General features: G+C 41.9%; 1 protein-coding gene and 1 pseudogene across 1 annotated transcript in view; both read right to left on the bottom strand.

The window, feature by feature from the left end:
- RNF125 (ring finger protein 125) overlaps window positions 1-17,831 on the bottom strand; it is a 36,873-nt gene that overhangs the window by 15,058 nt on the left and 3,984 nt on the right. Inside the window, exons 2-3 of the mRNA XM_049770214.1 lie at window positions 5,061-5,214; window positions 2,854-2,948 (exon numbers count right to left, since the gene is read on the bottom strand). Coding sequence (XP_049626171.1) covers window positions 2,854-2,948; window positions 5,061-5,214 — 249 coding nt within the window. The remainder of the gene's footprint in view (window positions 1-2,853; window positions 2,949-5,060; window positions 5,215-17,831) is intronic.
- Window positions 7,832-8,323, bottom strand: LOC126003871 (40S ribosomal protein S25-like; annotated as a pseudogene).

Below are 17,831 nucleotides of genomic sequence, written 5' to 3'. Positions count from 1 at the left end.
ATTAGTTCTTAAAGCCAATCTACCAGAATCTATTCTCTGTGCTAAAATACTCATTTAGAATTTATAACATTGTGATAGAAAACTATAATATCAGATACATTAGCCGAGCAATCTCTAGTATACAAAAAGAAAGGAATAATCACTTAGGCATTAATGTTAGAAAATTTCCACTAATTTTGAGTGTATTTTCCACAAAAAAAAATGAGCAGAATAAACATTTTCCTTCAGGGGAGAGAAAGAAATCACATTTCTATGGAATACCACTGTTGGATAACTAAGTTTATTAAAAGCAGATTTAATGGTTTTCAAGCCTGAGCAGAACACAAAATCATTTCCTTATTTCTTTAGCAGAAAGCCCATAGTTTGTAATACTCTGGACATCTAGCTAGAATAGTAATGATTCATACTTCTTTCTTTTGGGAAGGGGGCTACTCTCAGCGGTGCTCAGGGGCTATTTGAAGCTCAGTGCTTGGGGGTCACTCCAGGAAGCACTTGGGAGAACAAGTGGATCAGGCATCCTTCATGTTTAAAGCATGAGTCTCAGTCTGTTTGGCTATCATTCCTCTTGTCCTTTTTTCTTTTCAGTGTTTGGGGGATCACATCAGTCGTGTTCAGAGGTTACTTCTATTAGTACTCAGAAGAGTAAGTATGATCCCAGGAATTGAACCAAGTCTGGCTACGTGTAAAGACAACTGCTTTAACCTCCTGACTGTCGTTTGGGCCCCTCTTTTCCTTTTAATTTTTTAGAGAAAATAAAGTAAGTGATAAGGCTGTAGGTGTGGCTCAATAGTACAACACTTGCCTTTCATGTGTGAGGCTCTGGGTTTAATTCTCGGCACCAGGCACACATAAAGTATCAATCAGTACCATCCATTACATGGACCAGCCACTTGCAAGCGCACTTTCTCTAGATCAGGGGTCCTCAAATTATGCAGCGCTTTGAGGACATTTATATGGCCCACTGGGCGTTTTGCCATTGCTGCTGTCCTGCTTATCAGCTGACTCATCCCAGACCTACCGTGTGCATGTGTGGGATGTGTGCTGCACTCTCTGACTTACCTCTTTCAGTCTCTTGACTCCTCCTCTCAGCTTAAGACAGGGGTCTTCAAACTATGGCCTGTGGGCCACTATTGTTTGTGTTATTTTTTTAAACTATAGTCCAGCCCTCCAACAGTCTGATGGTCAGTAAACAATGGTCACTGTTTGTTGGGACATAACAATGGTCTGGCCCCCTGTTTAAAAAATTCTAGAACTTTCGGGAGGAGGGCGGGTCGTTCTAGCACTGATTTATGTTGGGACAGTCACTGGAAATTTTTTCTCCTTGGTCTCCTATTGATAGCATTGTAGGCATATAGTTTATATATGCATAATATCCATCTTTTATTGTGACCTTGATACTGCCCTTACAAAGCTCATTTCTAATCTTTTACTGCCTCAGTCCCAACCCTTATTTCCCCTCATCTTCCCATGTAGGTGCAGCTCATGACATGAAGCTCACCACGTAGAGTGATGAGTGCAGTTAGAGAAATAACTACACTGAAAACTATCATAACAATGTGAATGAATGAGGGAAATAGAAAGCCTGTCTTGAGTACAGGTGTGAGTGGGGTGGGGAGAAGGGACATCTGGGAAATTGGTGGTGGGAATGTTGCACTGGTGAAGGGGTGTGTTCTTTACATGTTATCATACAACTACAATCATATTTGTAATCACGGTGTTTAAATAAAGATAATTAAAAAGTAAAGTTCTAGAACTAGGGGCTGGAGAGATAGATAGCATGGAGGTAGGGTGGTAGGCGTTTGCCTTGCATGCAGAAGGACGGTGGTTCAAATCCCGGCGTTCCACATGGTCCCCCGAGCCTGCCAGGAACAATTTCTGAGCAAAGAGCCAGGAGTAACCCCTGAGCGCTGCCGGGTGTGACCCAAAAACAACAACAACAACAACAAAAAGTTCTAGAACTAGGGTGATAAGATTACTCACCAAAAAGTAATGCTGGTCTCAGTGATGAATCTACTTATTAGAATATTCTAATAATTTATTACTTATTCACTTTATTTTTTTTTCACTTTATACTTTCTAAGGCAAAACCAGAAAGCAAGGGGAATGAACTGGAGAATAGAGTGGTGATGGAAGAGTAAAAATGAGTAGCCTCTTAGCCATGATCTACTTTAAGAAGTATGAGTCAGAAAACAGAGCCAACCAGAAACTGAACAGAAAAAAAAAAATCATTTTAAAATCTTCCTTAATACAGACCTGTCAGAGAAAGTTTCCCAGTCTCTCATAATATCTGGTTCTTCCCAATCAGTTTTTAATTTTTGTTTGTTTGGTTGGTTTTGGGGCCACACCCGGCAGCGCTCCGGACTTAACTCTTGGCTCTGTGCTCAGAAATCGCTCCTGGCAGGCTCGGGAGCTATATGGGATGCCGGGCACCTAACCCAGGTCGGTCGGTCCCAGGTTGGCCATGTGAAAGGCAAATGCCCTATCACTGTACTATCGCTCCGGCCACCCAATCAGTTTTTTTTTCCTTTTTTTCCCCAATCAGTTTTTAAACTAGAGTAAACAATAATATTTGTACATTGTTGCTATTAAATGATCAGCAATAAAGGTACCATTAAACAACCAAGGAGACAACTCAAGGTGCTGAAGTGAATGCTTTGCATATGATAGGCTCAGTTTGATCCTGGACAGGATATGCAGAGCATGCTGGATACAACCTCTGAGCAATTACAACCTCCACCATAGCTTAGGACTGGCATCTGCAGCCCTCAAACAAACAAACAAATAAAAATTTCAATCTTCCAGCCCATTAAATCCCCTATAGGCACATGTGAAGCACAGTAGACAGAAACAAACCTTGTTGATGTCTCCTCAAGTTCTTGCAATGGTCCATATTTGTCTATGTACTTCTGACAAGTTCTTATGTGTGCTCTCATTTCGCTGAGACAAACCTATACCAAAAACACTAAAATAAGCTAACAGTAGAGAACTGACTCAGTAGAATCAATAGCGTCTTATGTGAATCAGCTTTATTACTTTTATTGTTTCAAATAAGGTCACAGGGGAGGATTTATTGGTTGAAAGGATGCATTCATGACAGGAGTACAAATATACTAAAGGCATATCAAGAAAAATTTTTTTTTCAATTCGTCTAAAACTTCGAAGATCTCATTCTTTCTTTTTTTTTTTTTTTTTTTTGTGGTTTTTGGGTCACACCCGGCAGTGCTCAGGGGTTACTCCTGGCTCCATGCTCAGAAATTGCTCCTAGCAGGCACGGGGGACCATATGGGACGCTGGGATTCGAACCGATGACCTCTTGCATGAAAGGCAAACGCCTTACCTCCATGCTATCTCTCCAGCCCCAGATGTCATTATTTCATTCTTGAATTTCATTGTCTAGAAAACAACATTTTCCCAAAGTGGAAAAAGCCAGGGAAAAGGAAGTGGAGAAAAGTACAAAGAAAGGACAGAAAAGAAGGAAAACAAAAAGATAAAAATATAAACAGATGGATTTTAAAGATGTGCATAGAAAATAAAAAGAAACAGTGTCTCAGAGAAACATATAAGTACCATGGTTTTCCAATAATATGTCTGCTAGTATGAATTCACAATACACAATATACTTAATGGCCCCATTAAGAGCAAACATAAAAGACAGCACTTACAGTCCATTTTTATCAAGGCTGAATAAAGAGCCCTTGTCCTTCCAGATATACATCCAGAGATGCTAACCATGAAGGTTCTGTTACTAAATAACACATATTCTACTAAATGTTTCATCAGAAACTGATAAGATCTTGTTCTAAAAAAAGCTTTTGTACATCTGCGGTAAGATGGCTGCTCAAGCTAGGGGAAGTTAAACCTCAGTCATGAAATCAACTGAGTAAAGAAAAGAGAGTTTTTATTGCTTAACAAAAGACAAAAATCAAAGTGACAATGTGAAAACAAACCTGGTTTTATGGACAGCCATCTAACAGATGTAAAGACTAGGGACAGTTCTAAGTAGCTATCTTAAAATAGAATATTTTATAACCTGTGACATCCAACTTGTCACTTTAATTCTCTCCAATTTCTTCAACACTTTTCTTGGTCTCCCTTTTTCTTATTTGTAAACCTTGATCTACAAAGAGAAACATTCCTCATACAGATTAAACAATGACCAACTTATCGACTCAGAGAGTATCTATGATGTTAAAAATTAGATAAGAGATTATAAGAGATGGCATTGTGCTTGCTCTAAAGATGCTTATAACAGAATGGAAGAGGGATAATTAGGATTCTTCTTTTTTTTTTTTTTTTGTAGTGGGGACACACCTTGTTGTGTTCAGGGGTTACTTCTGATTATGCATTCAGGAATCACTTCTGGAAAGCTCAGGGGACCATATGGGATGCCAAGGATCAAACCCAGGTTGGCTGAGAGCAAGGCAAATACCTTACTTGCTGTACTACCTCTCTGACCCCACTTCTTTTTTTTTTTTTTTAGACTGGAGACTAAAATACCAAGATGAGATTTCATGGAATGGAGATCTGATCTGCATTCTAAAGAAGTGATGGCTAAAAATCTGTTTCATTCCTAGCAGGAGGAACATGGGGAAGGAAGAGAGGCAAGAAATACTCAAAGGAGAAAAACAATTACTTGGGAAGAATCAGAAATGGGGTGGTGAAAATGGAAGAGGGCTTTTGTCCAGAATAGCTTAAAAAAACTCTTTCCAATCCTGACACACACACCCAAGGGGATAGTCTTTTAAAAATTTATTTATTTATTGTTTGGTTGGCAGCAGTGCTCTAGGGTTACTCCTGGCTCTGTACTCAGAAATTGCCCCTGGCAGGCTGGGGGATCATATGGGATGCCAGGAATCAAACCACCATCCTGGAGATCCAGTTGCATGTACTGGAAAAACTAGGGGATGGCAGAAGCTGGGTGACCATTTTTCAACAGCACACAAGTATGAAATTGGACATAAGAAAGAGGTGAGGGGTGGAACATTTAACTTTAGGAAATCAGGAATGAGGCAGTCTTGGGGACAATGATAGGGAAGCATATACACAGAGGGCTCACATACCAGCATGTCACACTCGGTGCAGTGCTGGTACTCGGATTTCATTCTTTTGGCTACATCAGTTGCTGGAACTCCTTCTGAAGGAAGATAGGCTCGGCAGTAAGGACAGGTCCACTTACTGTTCTTTAGACTTGTAGCAATACAGGAACGGCAGAACCTACCCAAACAAATAAAAAAACATCACTTTGCACAGAGAAGAAAGGAGTCACTCCTCTATTTGTTGGTGTAAACTGCATTTTTTTTGAAACCTTATTCATGATGAGTCCTATTTCCTCCTTCCTTCCTTCCTTCCTTCCTTCCTTCCTTCCTTCCTTCCTTCCTTCCTTCCTTCCTTCCTTCCTTCCTTCCTTCCTTCCTTCCTTCCTTCCTTCCTTCCTTCCTTCCTTCCTTCCTTCCTTCCTCCCTCCCTCCCTCCCTCCCTCCCTCCCTCCTTTTTTCTTTTGTTTTTTGGGTCACACCCAGCAGCTCAGGGGTTACTCCTGGCTCTACACTCAGAAATCCTGGCAGGCTCGGGGGACCATATGGGATGCTGGGATTTGAACCACTGACCTTCGCATGCAAGGCAAATGCCCCACCTTCATGCTATCTCTCTGGCCCAATGAGTCCTATTTTCAAAGAATACTCCATTGGAGTTCCAATGTCAGAATTCCAATGTCACAAAAGTCAGAGTTTCTTATTTACCCATGGGAATAGACATTCTTATCACTGCATGGTATGCATCTGAACGAAGTAGGGAAAAGCATTTTTTTTTTTTTTTTTTTGGTTTTTGGGCCACACCCGGTAACGCTCAGGGGTAACTCCTGGCTATGCGCTCAGAAGTCGCTCCTGGCTTGGGGGACCATATGGGACACCGGGGGATCGAACCACGGTCCGTCCAAGGCTAGCGCAGGCAAGGCAGGCACCTTACCTCTTGCGCCACCGCCCGGCCCCAGGAAAAGCATTTTTTAAACAAAGTTAAACTATAATTCACAGTATATCTACTGTTCTTCCTTTTCTTTAATATTATACCTAAATTTATTTTTAGTAAATTGGTCTTTGTTATGTTGATTTTTTGTGTTACAGGAGCAGCAAATTGAGAAGGTCAAAGTATCAGTCACATACATTTCACAGAATAATTTGAAAGCCATCCCTAAACATAGAAAATAATCTAATAAAAATAGCCGGAGTAGTGGCGCTAGAGGTAGGCTTTGTAAGTGCTAGCCTAGGACAGACATATGGCATCCCATATGGTCCCCCAAGCCAGGTGCGATTTCTAAGCGCAAAGCCAGGAGTAACCCCTGAGCATCAATGGGTGTGCCCCCCTCAAAAAAAGAGGGAAGTAAATTAGTACTTTACTATTGGGGCTGGAGAGGTGGCACTAGAGGTAAGGTGTCTGCCTTGCAAGCACTAGTCTATGGGTGATTTCTGAGCACATTGCCAGGAGTAACCCCCGAGCATCAAATGGGTGTGATCCAAAAAACACCATAAAAACCCCAAACCAATAAAAAAACCTAACATACTGTATTATTCACTAACATAACAAATTATTTGTAAAATATATAACATTTTATAAGTAGGTTATATAATTTATACATAGATATACATATATACCATTTTGAGGGACCACAGGAAAATTAATTTCTAGCTCATTGCTGAGAGTGGCAGTGGGGGTCTATGTGGTGCTAGGGATCAAATCCAGGGCTCTTATATGCAAATCATGGGCTTCTACCTCTGAAGTTATCTTCCTAGCAAAAGCTAAGCTTTAAAAAATAAAAATAGGATGGGGCCGGAGAGATAGCACAGCGGCGTTTGCCTTGCAAGCAGCCGATCCAGGACCTAAGGTGGTTGGTTCGAATCCCGGTGTCCCATATGGTCCCCTGTGCCTGCCAGGAGCTATTTCTGAGCAGACAGCCAGGAGTAACCCCTGAGCACCGCCGGGTGTGGCCCAGAAACCAAAAGAAAATAAATAAATAAAATAAATAAATAATAATAATAAAATAAATAAAAATAGGGGCCTGAAGACAACGAGCACAGTGGATAGGATGCTTGCTGTGTACATGGTCTATCTGGGTTTGATCCTGGAACCCACCATAGTTTGCTGAGCCCTGCCAGAAGTAATTCCTGTATGCAGAGCATGATAACCCCTGAGTACTACCACCACCAGATGTGGCCCAAAAAGAACAACAACAGCAACAACAAAAACACAAACAAAAAAAATGAAATGTAACTAAGTTGGCCAGAGAGGTAGCTCTGTGGACGTTTTGCCTGTAAAAGGTTGGAACAGTCCTCAAGAACCAAGCTGGGGTAGATGCTGAGTATTACTGGGCATGGCTCAAAGAAACAGAAAAAAAAAGTAAGTAGATGCTCCATAGGGAAATTTTCACTTATCATAGGTATTAAGTTCAGTGAAATCTCACAAACTGGACTCCCAATAACATTAGCCACAACTGTTTCTTCTTAAACATTTTTTGGGGGTTTTGGCATCACATCTGGCTGCACTCAGGGGTCACTCCTGGCTCTGAGCTCAGAATTCGCTCCTGGTAGGCACAGGTGACCATATGGGATGCCGAAATTTGAACCATCCATCCCTGATCTGCTGCATGCAAGGAAAATGCCCTACCGCTGTGCTATCTCTCCGAGCCCTCTTTTTAATTTTTTAAATAAAATTATCATAAGGACATGGGAGATACTGAGATTGCACTGTCATTGAGAAAATGACTTGAGACTTAGCCTCCCTATTACCTACTACTTTTTCTTGAAGTAACATCCAGATTTTGCTCTGCAAGAATTGAATCTTTTTTTTTTTTGATTTAATGAAGTTTTATTTCTCAAAACGTACAATTGGGACCTGCTCACGCATCTTCCCCAGCAGCTGGGGCATCTCCGTCCTTTGTGTTTCTGGTGTAGATCACTTGAGCTCTGTGCTTGGACACGAGTTTAATAAGTCCTTTACTCAGGAGCTCCTGAAGTGCTGCCCTGGCCAGGGACCCCCAAATCTTTAGCCTCTCAGAGACAACCGCAGGAGTGATGAGCTTATAGTTGGGGACTTAGTTGCAGAGCTTGTCATAGGTGGCTTTGTCAAACAACACTAGGTTATTGAGCTTGTCCCGAACTTTGCCTTTTGACCACTTCTTCTTTTTTGGCCTTGCCCCCAAACTTGTTCACAGGGTCCTTGTCTTTCTTGGCCGACTTCCCGGCATCTTTCTTCTTCTTGTCGTCCTTGGGAGGCATCTCGAAGCTCGGAGGGCGGCAGCGAGCCCAACAGCCCCACTAAGATGTTGGACCGAATTGAATCATTTTTTAAATTGTTTTTGTTTGTTTGTTTTGGGGCCACATTCGGCGATGCTCAGGGGTTACTCCTGGCTATGTGCTCAGAAATCGCCCCTGGCAGGCACGGGGACCATATGGGACGCTGGGACTCGAACCAACCACCTTAGGTTTTGGATAGGCTGCTTGCAAGGCAAACGCCACTGTGCTATCTCTCCCCCCCCCTTTTTTTTAATATTTAACCCCGCCAATTCACTCAGTGTCCGCCTCAAGAGTTGACTCTTTTGGGGCCGGAAAGATAGCATGGAGGTAAGGCGTTTGCCTTTCATGCAGAAGGTCATCAGTTCGAATCTGGCAGCAAACCTTCACTCTAGAAATAGAATACTAGGGACCGGAGCGATAGCACAGCCGTAGGGCATTTGTCTTGCACGGTCGATCCAGGACAGACCTGGTTCGATCCCTGGCATTCCACATGGTCCCCCAAGCCAGGAGCAATTTCTTTTTCTTTCTTTTTTTTTTTTTTTTGGTTTTTCGGGCCACACCCGTTTGATGCTCAGGGATTACTCCTGGATAAGCACTCAGAAATCGTCCCTGGCTTGGGGGGACCATATGGGATGCCGGGGGATCGAACCGTGGGTAGCGCTTGCAAGGCAGACACCTTACCTCTAGCGCCACCTCACCGGCCCCTTCCAGGAGCAATTTCTGAGTACAAAGCCAGGAGTAACTCCTGAGCATCACTGGGTGTGGCCCACATCCCCCCTCCCCCCAAAAAAAGAAATTGAATACTAAACACATTGACATAAACGGAGTCAGCAACAATTTGATCCAATTCTCCCTGGGTTCCTGCCTTTCCTTTTTGCTGGTCATACCCAACAGTGCTTAGGGTTTATTCCCGGCTGTGTTCTTAGGGAACACTCCTGACAATACACTGCTTGGAGACCATATGGTGTGCTGAGGATCTAACCCAGATTTACTGCATACAAGGCAAGTACCCTACCTGCTGTGCTATTTCTCCAGTCCCCTAAATTTCTACTTCTAGATGATGAACTGAGGTATATAGAAGTTAAGGGTCTTCAAGCAGGTTGTGTGTACATATGTATAAGTAAATATGTACATTATATGTATAAATATACATAGACACATATATAACATATGCTAAAGTGAATGCATTTGTTTGGATTTAGAATGTTTTTCTCACACAAATTTCAGTAACCTTTCTATCACCCCAGTTGCCCATTTGGAAAGAAAAGTTTCAAAAATAATCGAAAGTCCATGGTTGCTTCTCTGCTATTCTTTTCTTCTCTGCTTCAGATGCCTGCTAAGTTCTAAAATCTAGTCTACCCTTAAATTTTTCTGAGATCTGAAGAATTTATTCTCTTGGAGGAAATTTTAATACATAATGCAAATATACAAGTCAAAATTAAAATTCTATATTCTAACAACATCTATGATTATCATGTAAATTACTCACTTACACAATTTAAGAATAAGTAAACTAGACTTTGTGCAATTTCTGTTTTTGAAGCCAGGGCTTGGCACACTCAAAGCTCCACTCTTGCACTAAAAAGCTACCCAATACATGCACAGGGTCTATTCCTCACTCTATGCTTAGGCATCACCCCAAGAGGTACTTGGGAACCATGAGGATTCAACCTGGTGTGCCCCATGCAAAGCATACACTCCAGTTCTTTGAACTGTGTTTCTGGGCACAGAGTTGTTGTTGTTGTTGTTTAGTTAAAAGTCTTTCCCTTTTCTCACACATATTTGAGTTTGATATTAATATAAAATGAAACAAATACTGCCAACAGCCTGATGGTCAGCAGTCTTACCATGATCTAACTGATCTTTCCCAGCTGCCCTATTTTCCCTTAACTGACAGTCAAACAAGGTTCAGAAAGACTAAACATTTCCAGGTCACAGAGCTAGAAAGCAGCAGTGTAGGTTCTCCAAGAATCTTAGTCGGGACTCAAATTTTGTAGTCTTTTTTTTTTTTTCTTCAAGTCATCTCAGTTTCTTCTAATAATAAGCTGAAACAGCAAAAGTATAGACACATGGATCTATCTGTATAAATCAAAAGACTTGTCACATGGGGCCAGAGAGGTAGCATGGAGGTAAGGCAATTGCCTTTCATGCAGAAGGACGGTGGTTCGAATCCCGGCATCTCATATGGTCCCTCAAGCCTTCCAGGAGTGATTTCTGAGCATAGAGCCAGGAGTAACCCCTGAGCACTGCCGGATGTGACCCAAAACCAAAAAAAAAAGAAAGAAAGAAAAGAAAAGAAATATTTGTATTGTCATTTTGTAAATACTGTACATATGTTTTGTAACTACAACTGAAAACTACAAGGAAAATTCTTAGTAAATATATATGAAAAGGATCACTTGGGGCATTATTTAAACTAATTCACTATCACTGCACCAGGTCTGTCCCTTGATGTTACATGTGGCATGAAATTCTCAAAAGGACATTGTATAGATGGTGTCGTACTAAGACCTACAAATCCAGCAGGTCAACTAACTTTATTTAATTTTTTAAATTTAATTTATTAAACTTAATTTAACTTATTTACTTAATACTAATTTTTTTCTTTGTTTTTTTGGGCCACACCTATCTGTTAGTAGGACTTACTCCAGGCTCTGTGCTCAGAGATTATTCTTGTTAGTCTTTGAGGGTCAATTTGAGGCCCAGGGGATCAAACCTAGGTTGGCCACATCTAAAGCAAACACCTTATCCAGTGTACTATTGCTTTGGCTCCTGTACTTAATTTAATAAAAGTGATTACTAAATGGAGAAAATACATCAAGACCAAGGTGTTTTGAAACAGTGTAAACTTATGATTGTGAAACATTAAAAACCACAGCTTTGAAAACTGATAATCAGATGCAAACTGCTGCTGAAGTCTCACCTTCTGGGCTATAGAAACAGATGTGTTTCTATAGACTGCTTGGTTCAAAACACTGTTGAAGTTGAAAGTTCTCTCCTTTGGGCCAGAGAGATAATGCACTAGATAAGGCACTTGCCTTGCATGTAGCCTATCTAGGTTGAGGCCGGAGAAATAGTCCAAGAGGTAAGGTGCTTGCATTGAGTACACCAGACTCTCAGCCCAGGGTTCACAGAGTATTTTGGTGTCACTACTGAGCACAGAGCCAAGAGCAGCCCCTGAGCACTGCTATGTATGTCTCAAACACCCCCACCGCTCAAAAAGGAAAACTTGTCATAACTTACAGTGACATAAATTTCAGGGTAATATGTTCCAATATATATGATCCATCTCTCTCTCTCTCTCTCTCTCTCTCTCTCTCTCTCTCTCTCTCTCTCACACACACACACACACACACACACACACACACTTTTTTTACTCTGGTGATGGACAGTTGAACCCTATCATTAGAGTAGCTGCCCTCCTTTGATATGTTTGTATACTCGGGTATACAAAAGTCCAGTTCTGGAACTCTTTTGGCTCCAAAAACTGATCCTACATATTTTCATTATTATAATCTATGTTGATTTTAAACATACATCATTAAAAATAATTTATTTCCCATAATCTAAAACCTTAGGGGAGACTGCTTCTCTATAATCTGAAATAGTGCCCTTTACTATGGCATCTTATTACTGTCAATCAGTTAGGGTCTTATCTAAGGTTGTGCTTCTTAAACTTGAAAGTGCCTATAAATCACCTGCCCATCTTGCTAAAATGCAAATTCCAAGTAGGATCCAAGATCACATAATCCTGCTGATTAAAGGACCAGTAGCACGGTTCAAAACAGAATTTTGTTGGTTATAAAACTCAATTTGCTACATAATTTAATTCCTGTATGTAAGAGAACACATACTTTTAATGGTTTAGGATAATATTAAATTTGCTAAGTATGTGCAGAGCTATCCAATTACCAAAGGAGGCACATTTTAGGCCAAATTTAATCACATCTTTCTGAATTGCTCAGTAATACAGGTACAAAGAAGGAATCTTAAAGGTATTGGGGCTTAAATCCTTTTCTGAAACTCATATCTGTAACTCTACCAACCCAAGCAAAGGTGACTGGAACACTGGAGTGGCTCTCCTTACTTGAGGTGTGTTCTCTTTGGAATCCAAACATTTTAAATTTATGCATTAATTTATCTAATAGCTGCTAACACTCTAAGTGCCTGCTTTTAAAGGGGTGGTAACAACTTGAAAACAAAGCTTTTTTTTGTTTTATTTTACCTTGTTTTTTTTTTTTTTTTCCAGGGCCATACCCAGCGGTAGTCCTGGCTCTGCTTTCAGAAATCACTCCTGGCAGGCCCGGGCAAGGCAAACACCCAACCGCTGTACTATCGTTTCGGCCCCCGAAGCTTTTCTTTATATGAGTAAGGGCTCTCAACATTTTGTGGAACTTAGTAATACAAGACTTCTCTTATGCCTTTATTTTTTTGTGGGGGTGGGAATCACACTCAGTGTTACTCAGAGGCCAGTCCTTGGTTCTGCTCTCCAGAAACCCTGCAGTATCAGGGATCAAATCGGTTCTCCTGCAAGCAAAGCATATACTTTTTTTTTTTTTTTTTGGTGGTTTTTGGGTCACACCCGGCAGTGCTCAGGAGTTATAACTGGCTCCAGGCTCAGAAATTGCTCCTGGCGGGCCGGGAAGGTGGCGCTGGAGATAAGGTGTCTGCCTTGTAAGCGCTACCAAGGAACGGACCGCGGTTCGATCCCCCGGTGTCCCATATGGTCCCCCCAAGCCAGGGGCGATTTCTGAGCACATAGCCAGGAGTAACCCCTGAGCGTCAAACGGGTGTGGCCCAAAAACCAAAAAAAAAAAAAAAAAAAAAAAAAGAAATTGCTCCTGGCAGGCATGGGGAACCATATGAGATGCCGGGATTCGAACTGACGACCTCCTGCATGAAAGGCAAACGCCTTACCTACATGCTATCTCTCTGGCCCCAGCATATACTTTTGAGCTATGCCTAAGCCTATTCACTCATTTTCTTTTTTTTGGTTTTTGGGTCACACCCACCAGCACTCAGGGGTTACTCCTGGCTCTATGCTCAGAAATTACTCCTGGCAAGTTCGGGGACCATATGGGATGCTGGAATTTGAACCACCATTCTTCTGCATGCAAGACAAATGCCCTACCTCCATGCTATCTCTTCAGCCCCCTCATTTTATTTTCATTGACACTTAAGATCAGTGGTGTGTAGAGGCATTCTATATACATAAATTTGTTTCATGTTCATGGAATGGCTAACACTTAAACTACAATATTTCATCTTAAAACCAGATCAGGTCAAGAGAAGGTGCAAATGGTAGACCATATGCCTAACATGTCAGGCCCTGACATTGATCCCTAGCACCATATAGTCCACAGTGGGGGTCATCTTGCACCACCTACTTCTGCACTGGCCCATATTTTTTAATAACCACATAACAGGTCAAATGTTATGATAATTTGCAGTCAAGTAGAAACTGCAAGATCCTACTACTTAACTTCAACTACTAGTAGCTGTATAATTTGATACTTTACATCCTGCACAATGGATGAACTGCCTTTGGGACCATAGTAAGTATCAAGAATTGACTTCTGATTGGCTGCATACAAGGCATGCACCTTTACCAGTGCTATTGTCTCTCTAGGCCCCTTAAAACTTTCTTGATTCCTTTGCCTAGCTGTGATCAGGGATAAATTTCTCATGGGACTTTGGGGACCATATGTTGAGCCAGGGTTCAAACATGGGTCAGCCACAGGAAGGCAAGCACCCTACTTGCTATTCTATAGCTCTGGCCCTCATAAAAGGGATTCCTATGCAACATCTCTATAATATTCTTCTCCACCTGGCTATGTATATATTCCACTTAGTTTCTGGAACCCTCTGTTCCACTGAAACTACTCTTCTAAGAGACCACAAGTGGGTCCATATTACTAAATCCAATGATCAACACACTCTGTTTTCATATTTGATCTTAAAACACCAATGATTTTAGTGAGTTCCTCTTCCCTTCTTGAAATATTCACTTAGCCTCCAGAACCTTCCTTATTTTCCTGCAATTCCCTTTGACTTCTAAATGTTACTGAAAATATCATTTGAAGTCTACTGTAAAAATACAGGCCCAAGTAGTCCTTGGAGTTTGCTGAACACATCCAGTCCTATGCCTATGATTTTCAATGTATCTATCCAGAGTGAGAGCTTCCTCTCAACTCGAGTCAAATAGCTATCCAATTTCTCCCAGTGCTGGACTTGATTTTACAGTAAATGAACTCCTGAATAAACCCTATTCCTCATCCCATCTTCCCAGTATTTCCTATCTCTGCATTAGTTTTACTCATGCCTAGCTCTTGGCATTCACTCTTGATTTCTCACTTCCCCTCAATCTTCACATTGAATAAAACATCTGGTTAGCTGCACTATAAAAATATAAAACCCTGTCCTGCTTATCAGCTTCATTGTTCTCATCCTGGTTTTTCAACATTTCTATCTGGATTATTACAGGTCTACTAATTTATTCCTATGACCCTGTCCTTCTCAAGAGGGCTGCCAAAGTGGTCTTTTAAAATCAGATCATGCCACAACTCATAGCAAAAGTCAAAATTCATGTAAATGCCATATACTCAGACATTTCTTCCAAACTAACTTCCCCATCTCTTCCTCTAGATCATGGGTGGGACACCTTTTTTGCTGTCAAGGCCATTTGGATATTTCATATGCCATATAGCATAGACAAAAGGGCACCAGGAAGCCAATAGGAAGCATATGTGTCCTGTTTTCTCATGTACCAGGGTCAGACTACATGGTTACTTTTTTTTTGTTGGGGGGGGGGTTTCAACCCGGCAGCACTAAGGGGTTACTCCTGGCAGGCTTGGGGAACCATATGGGAATTGAACCCAGGTCCATCCTTGGTCGGCTGTGTGCAAGGCAAACACCCTACCGCTGTGCTATCGCTCTAGCCTTACAGACTACATGGTTTCATGGGCCTATAAGGCCTATGGGTTAGATATTTCCTGCCCCTGGCCCTAGAATAAACATAAAATGAGGTCCTATTTATTAATAGCTAGTAATTAAGTAGAAAAATTAGAAGGCTCAGAAATCACTCCTGGCAGGCTCAGAGGACCAGATGGGATGCTGCCATTCGAACCACCATCCTTCTGCATGCAAGGCAAATGCCTTACCTCCATGCTATGTCTCCGGCCCCAAATGGAGTCACTTAACTTAAGCCCACGTCCATACTAAAATTTCATTTTCATTTACAATATCCAGTAAGCCCTGGGTTTGTTTGTTTATTTGTTTATTTATTTAATTATTTTTGGTTTCAAAGCCACACCTGGCAGTGCTCAGGAATTACTCCTGGCTCTGCGCTGAGAAGTTGCTCCTGGTAGGCTCAGGGGACCATGCGGAATACTGGAAATTGAACCAGGGTTCATCCAGGGTTGGCTGTGTGCAATGCAAACACCCTACCTCTGTGCTATTGCTACAGCCCCAAGCCCTGGGTTTAATGTCTGCACAGCAAAATAAGTAAATACATAAATAAAATTAGGGTCTGAGAGACAATGCAAAGACAATGTGCTTTGCATGCAGAGACACTGGGTTCCAGCACTGGCATCACTGGGAGGGGGTCTACAGTATCAAATTGAACTCTGAATATCCGATCCTCAGCCCCACCTAGAATGGCCCCCAAACAAGCAAAAACTCTAAATGCAGAATATTTTGGGGATGGGAATGGTGATGGTGGTGGTGAAGTAACTCAGACCATTCACAATCAACAACATCAAGTAATCTGCATTCATAAGACTCCCTCCCACCCAAATTCCTGTCTTCCCTCCCCACAACGAAGAGCAGCCTTATCTGAACAACCTTTCCTTCTTATTTCTCACTATAAAACCTTTCATTTTTCTGACAAGGCAAATCCCTGTGCTATCGTTCCAGCCTCTAGTTTAAAAATTTTGTTGTTTTTTTTGGCCACACCCTGTGGCGATCAGGGATTACTCTTGGCTCTACACTCAGAAATCGCTCCTGGCAGGCTCAGGGGACTATCTTATTTTCCAGCGTATAAGACAACCGGGCGTATAAGACAACCCCCTAATTTTGCAGTTAAAACATAGGTTTGGCCTATATTCGCTGTATCAGAGGAACGTTCCTGTGCTGCAACTGTATGGACCACAGTGAGCCAATCACAACAAGCAAAGGTTCAGGGTTCTACCTACTGTCATAGACTTCCTCTCTGACTCTGGCCAATCTGAGCAGACTTTTGACAGTGTAGATTTGGTCCAGAACATTGTCTCATTTGCATGCATCAAAAGCCTGCTTGGATTGGCTGAGTTAGAGAGGCGGTCTGAGCAGCCTGGCAGTGATTGGTGCAGGATCGAGTTGGAAAATTCATTTTGTGGCAATATTCAGACAATTTTTGTTTAGCGGCATATTGAAACATTTTTCGGGATATACTCGGCGTATAAGACGACCCCCGATCTTTGGTTGACTTTTTTTTGTTTGTTTCAAAAGTCGTCTTATACGCTGGAAAATACGGTAAATGCAAAGGTCCCAAAATGCAAAACTTCTCAGACCCTGTGGTGCAGGGGCCTACCAGGGATAGCTCTGAAAACAGTGCCATGGACCTCCAGAGGAAATATCCAGCAATGCTGGGAGTACCAGGTAGTGGGGCTTGAAAATACGTACTCCTAATGGAGCTATCTTCCAGTTGCTAGTTCTTTAATTTATTTTATATTATTATTATTATTATTATTATTATTATTAGTAGTAGTAGTAGTAGTAGTAGTAGTAGTAGTAGTAGTAGTAGTATTGGTCTTTGGGTCACACCCAGTGGCGCTCAGGGGTGACTCCTGGCTATGCACTCAGAAGTTGCTCTTGGCAGGCTTGGTGACCATAAGGGATGCTGGGAATCAAACACAGGTCCATCCTGGGTCGGCTGCATGCAAGGCAAAAGCCCTACCACTGTGCTATCACTTTAAATTTTATTTTTAGGGGCCGGGCGGTGGCGCTAGAGGTAAGGTGCCTGCCTTGCCTGTGCTAGCCTTGGATGGACCCTGGTTTGATCCCCCGAAGTCCCATATGGTCCCCCAAGCCAGGCGCGACTTCTGAGTGCAATAGTCAGGAGTAACCCCTGAGCGTCACCCGGTGTGGCCCAAAAACCAAAAACAAAAAAAAAATTATTTTTAACTTTTTTTAATGCCAGGGTTAGAATCCAAGGCCTCACACTTAGGAAGCAAACACTCTACAGCTGAGTCACATCCACATTTCTGAAAATTAGTTTCGCTTTGTTTTGGAGTTTTTTGGCCACTCCAAGAGGTGCAAGAGTTGCTCAGGGGCTACTCCTGGTTCTGTACTCAGGAATTACTCTTGATGGTGCTCTGAGGACCATATGGGGTGCTGGGGATCAAATCCAGGTCAGCTGCATGAAGGCAAACGCCCTACTTGCTGTGCTATGGCTCCAACTCCTAAATACTTATTTTAATGTACGTAAGTCTCTAAGGGCCCAGATAGTATGGTGGGAAAAGTGCATACTTTGCACAAGGCCTACCCAGATTTGATCCCTGGACCACA

This window comes from Suncus etruscus, chromosome 3 (genome assembly GCF_024139225.1).
Source record: "Suncus etruscus isolate mSunEtr1 chromosome 3, mSunEtr1.pri.cur, whole genome shotgun sequence".
NCBI classification, from domain to species: Eukaryota; Metazoa; Chordata; class Mammalia; order Eulipotyphla; family Soricidae; genus Suncus; species Suncus etruscus.
Note: the sequence above shows the minus strand (reverse complement) of the source record. Positions and strands in the feature narration are given on the sequence as shown.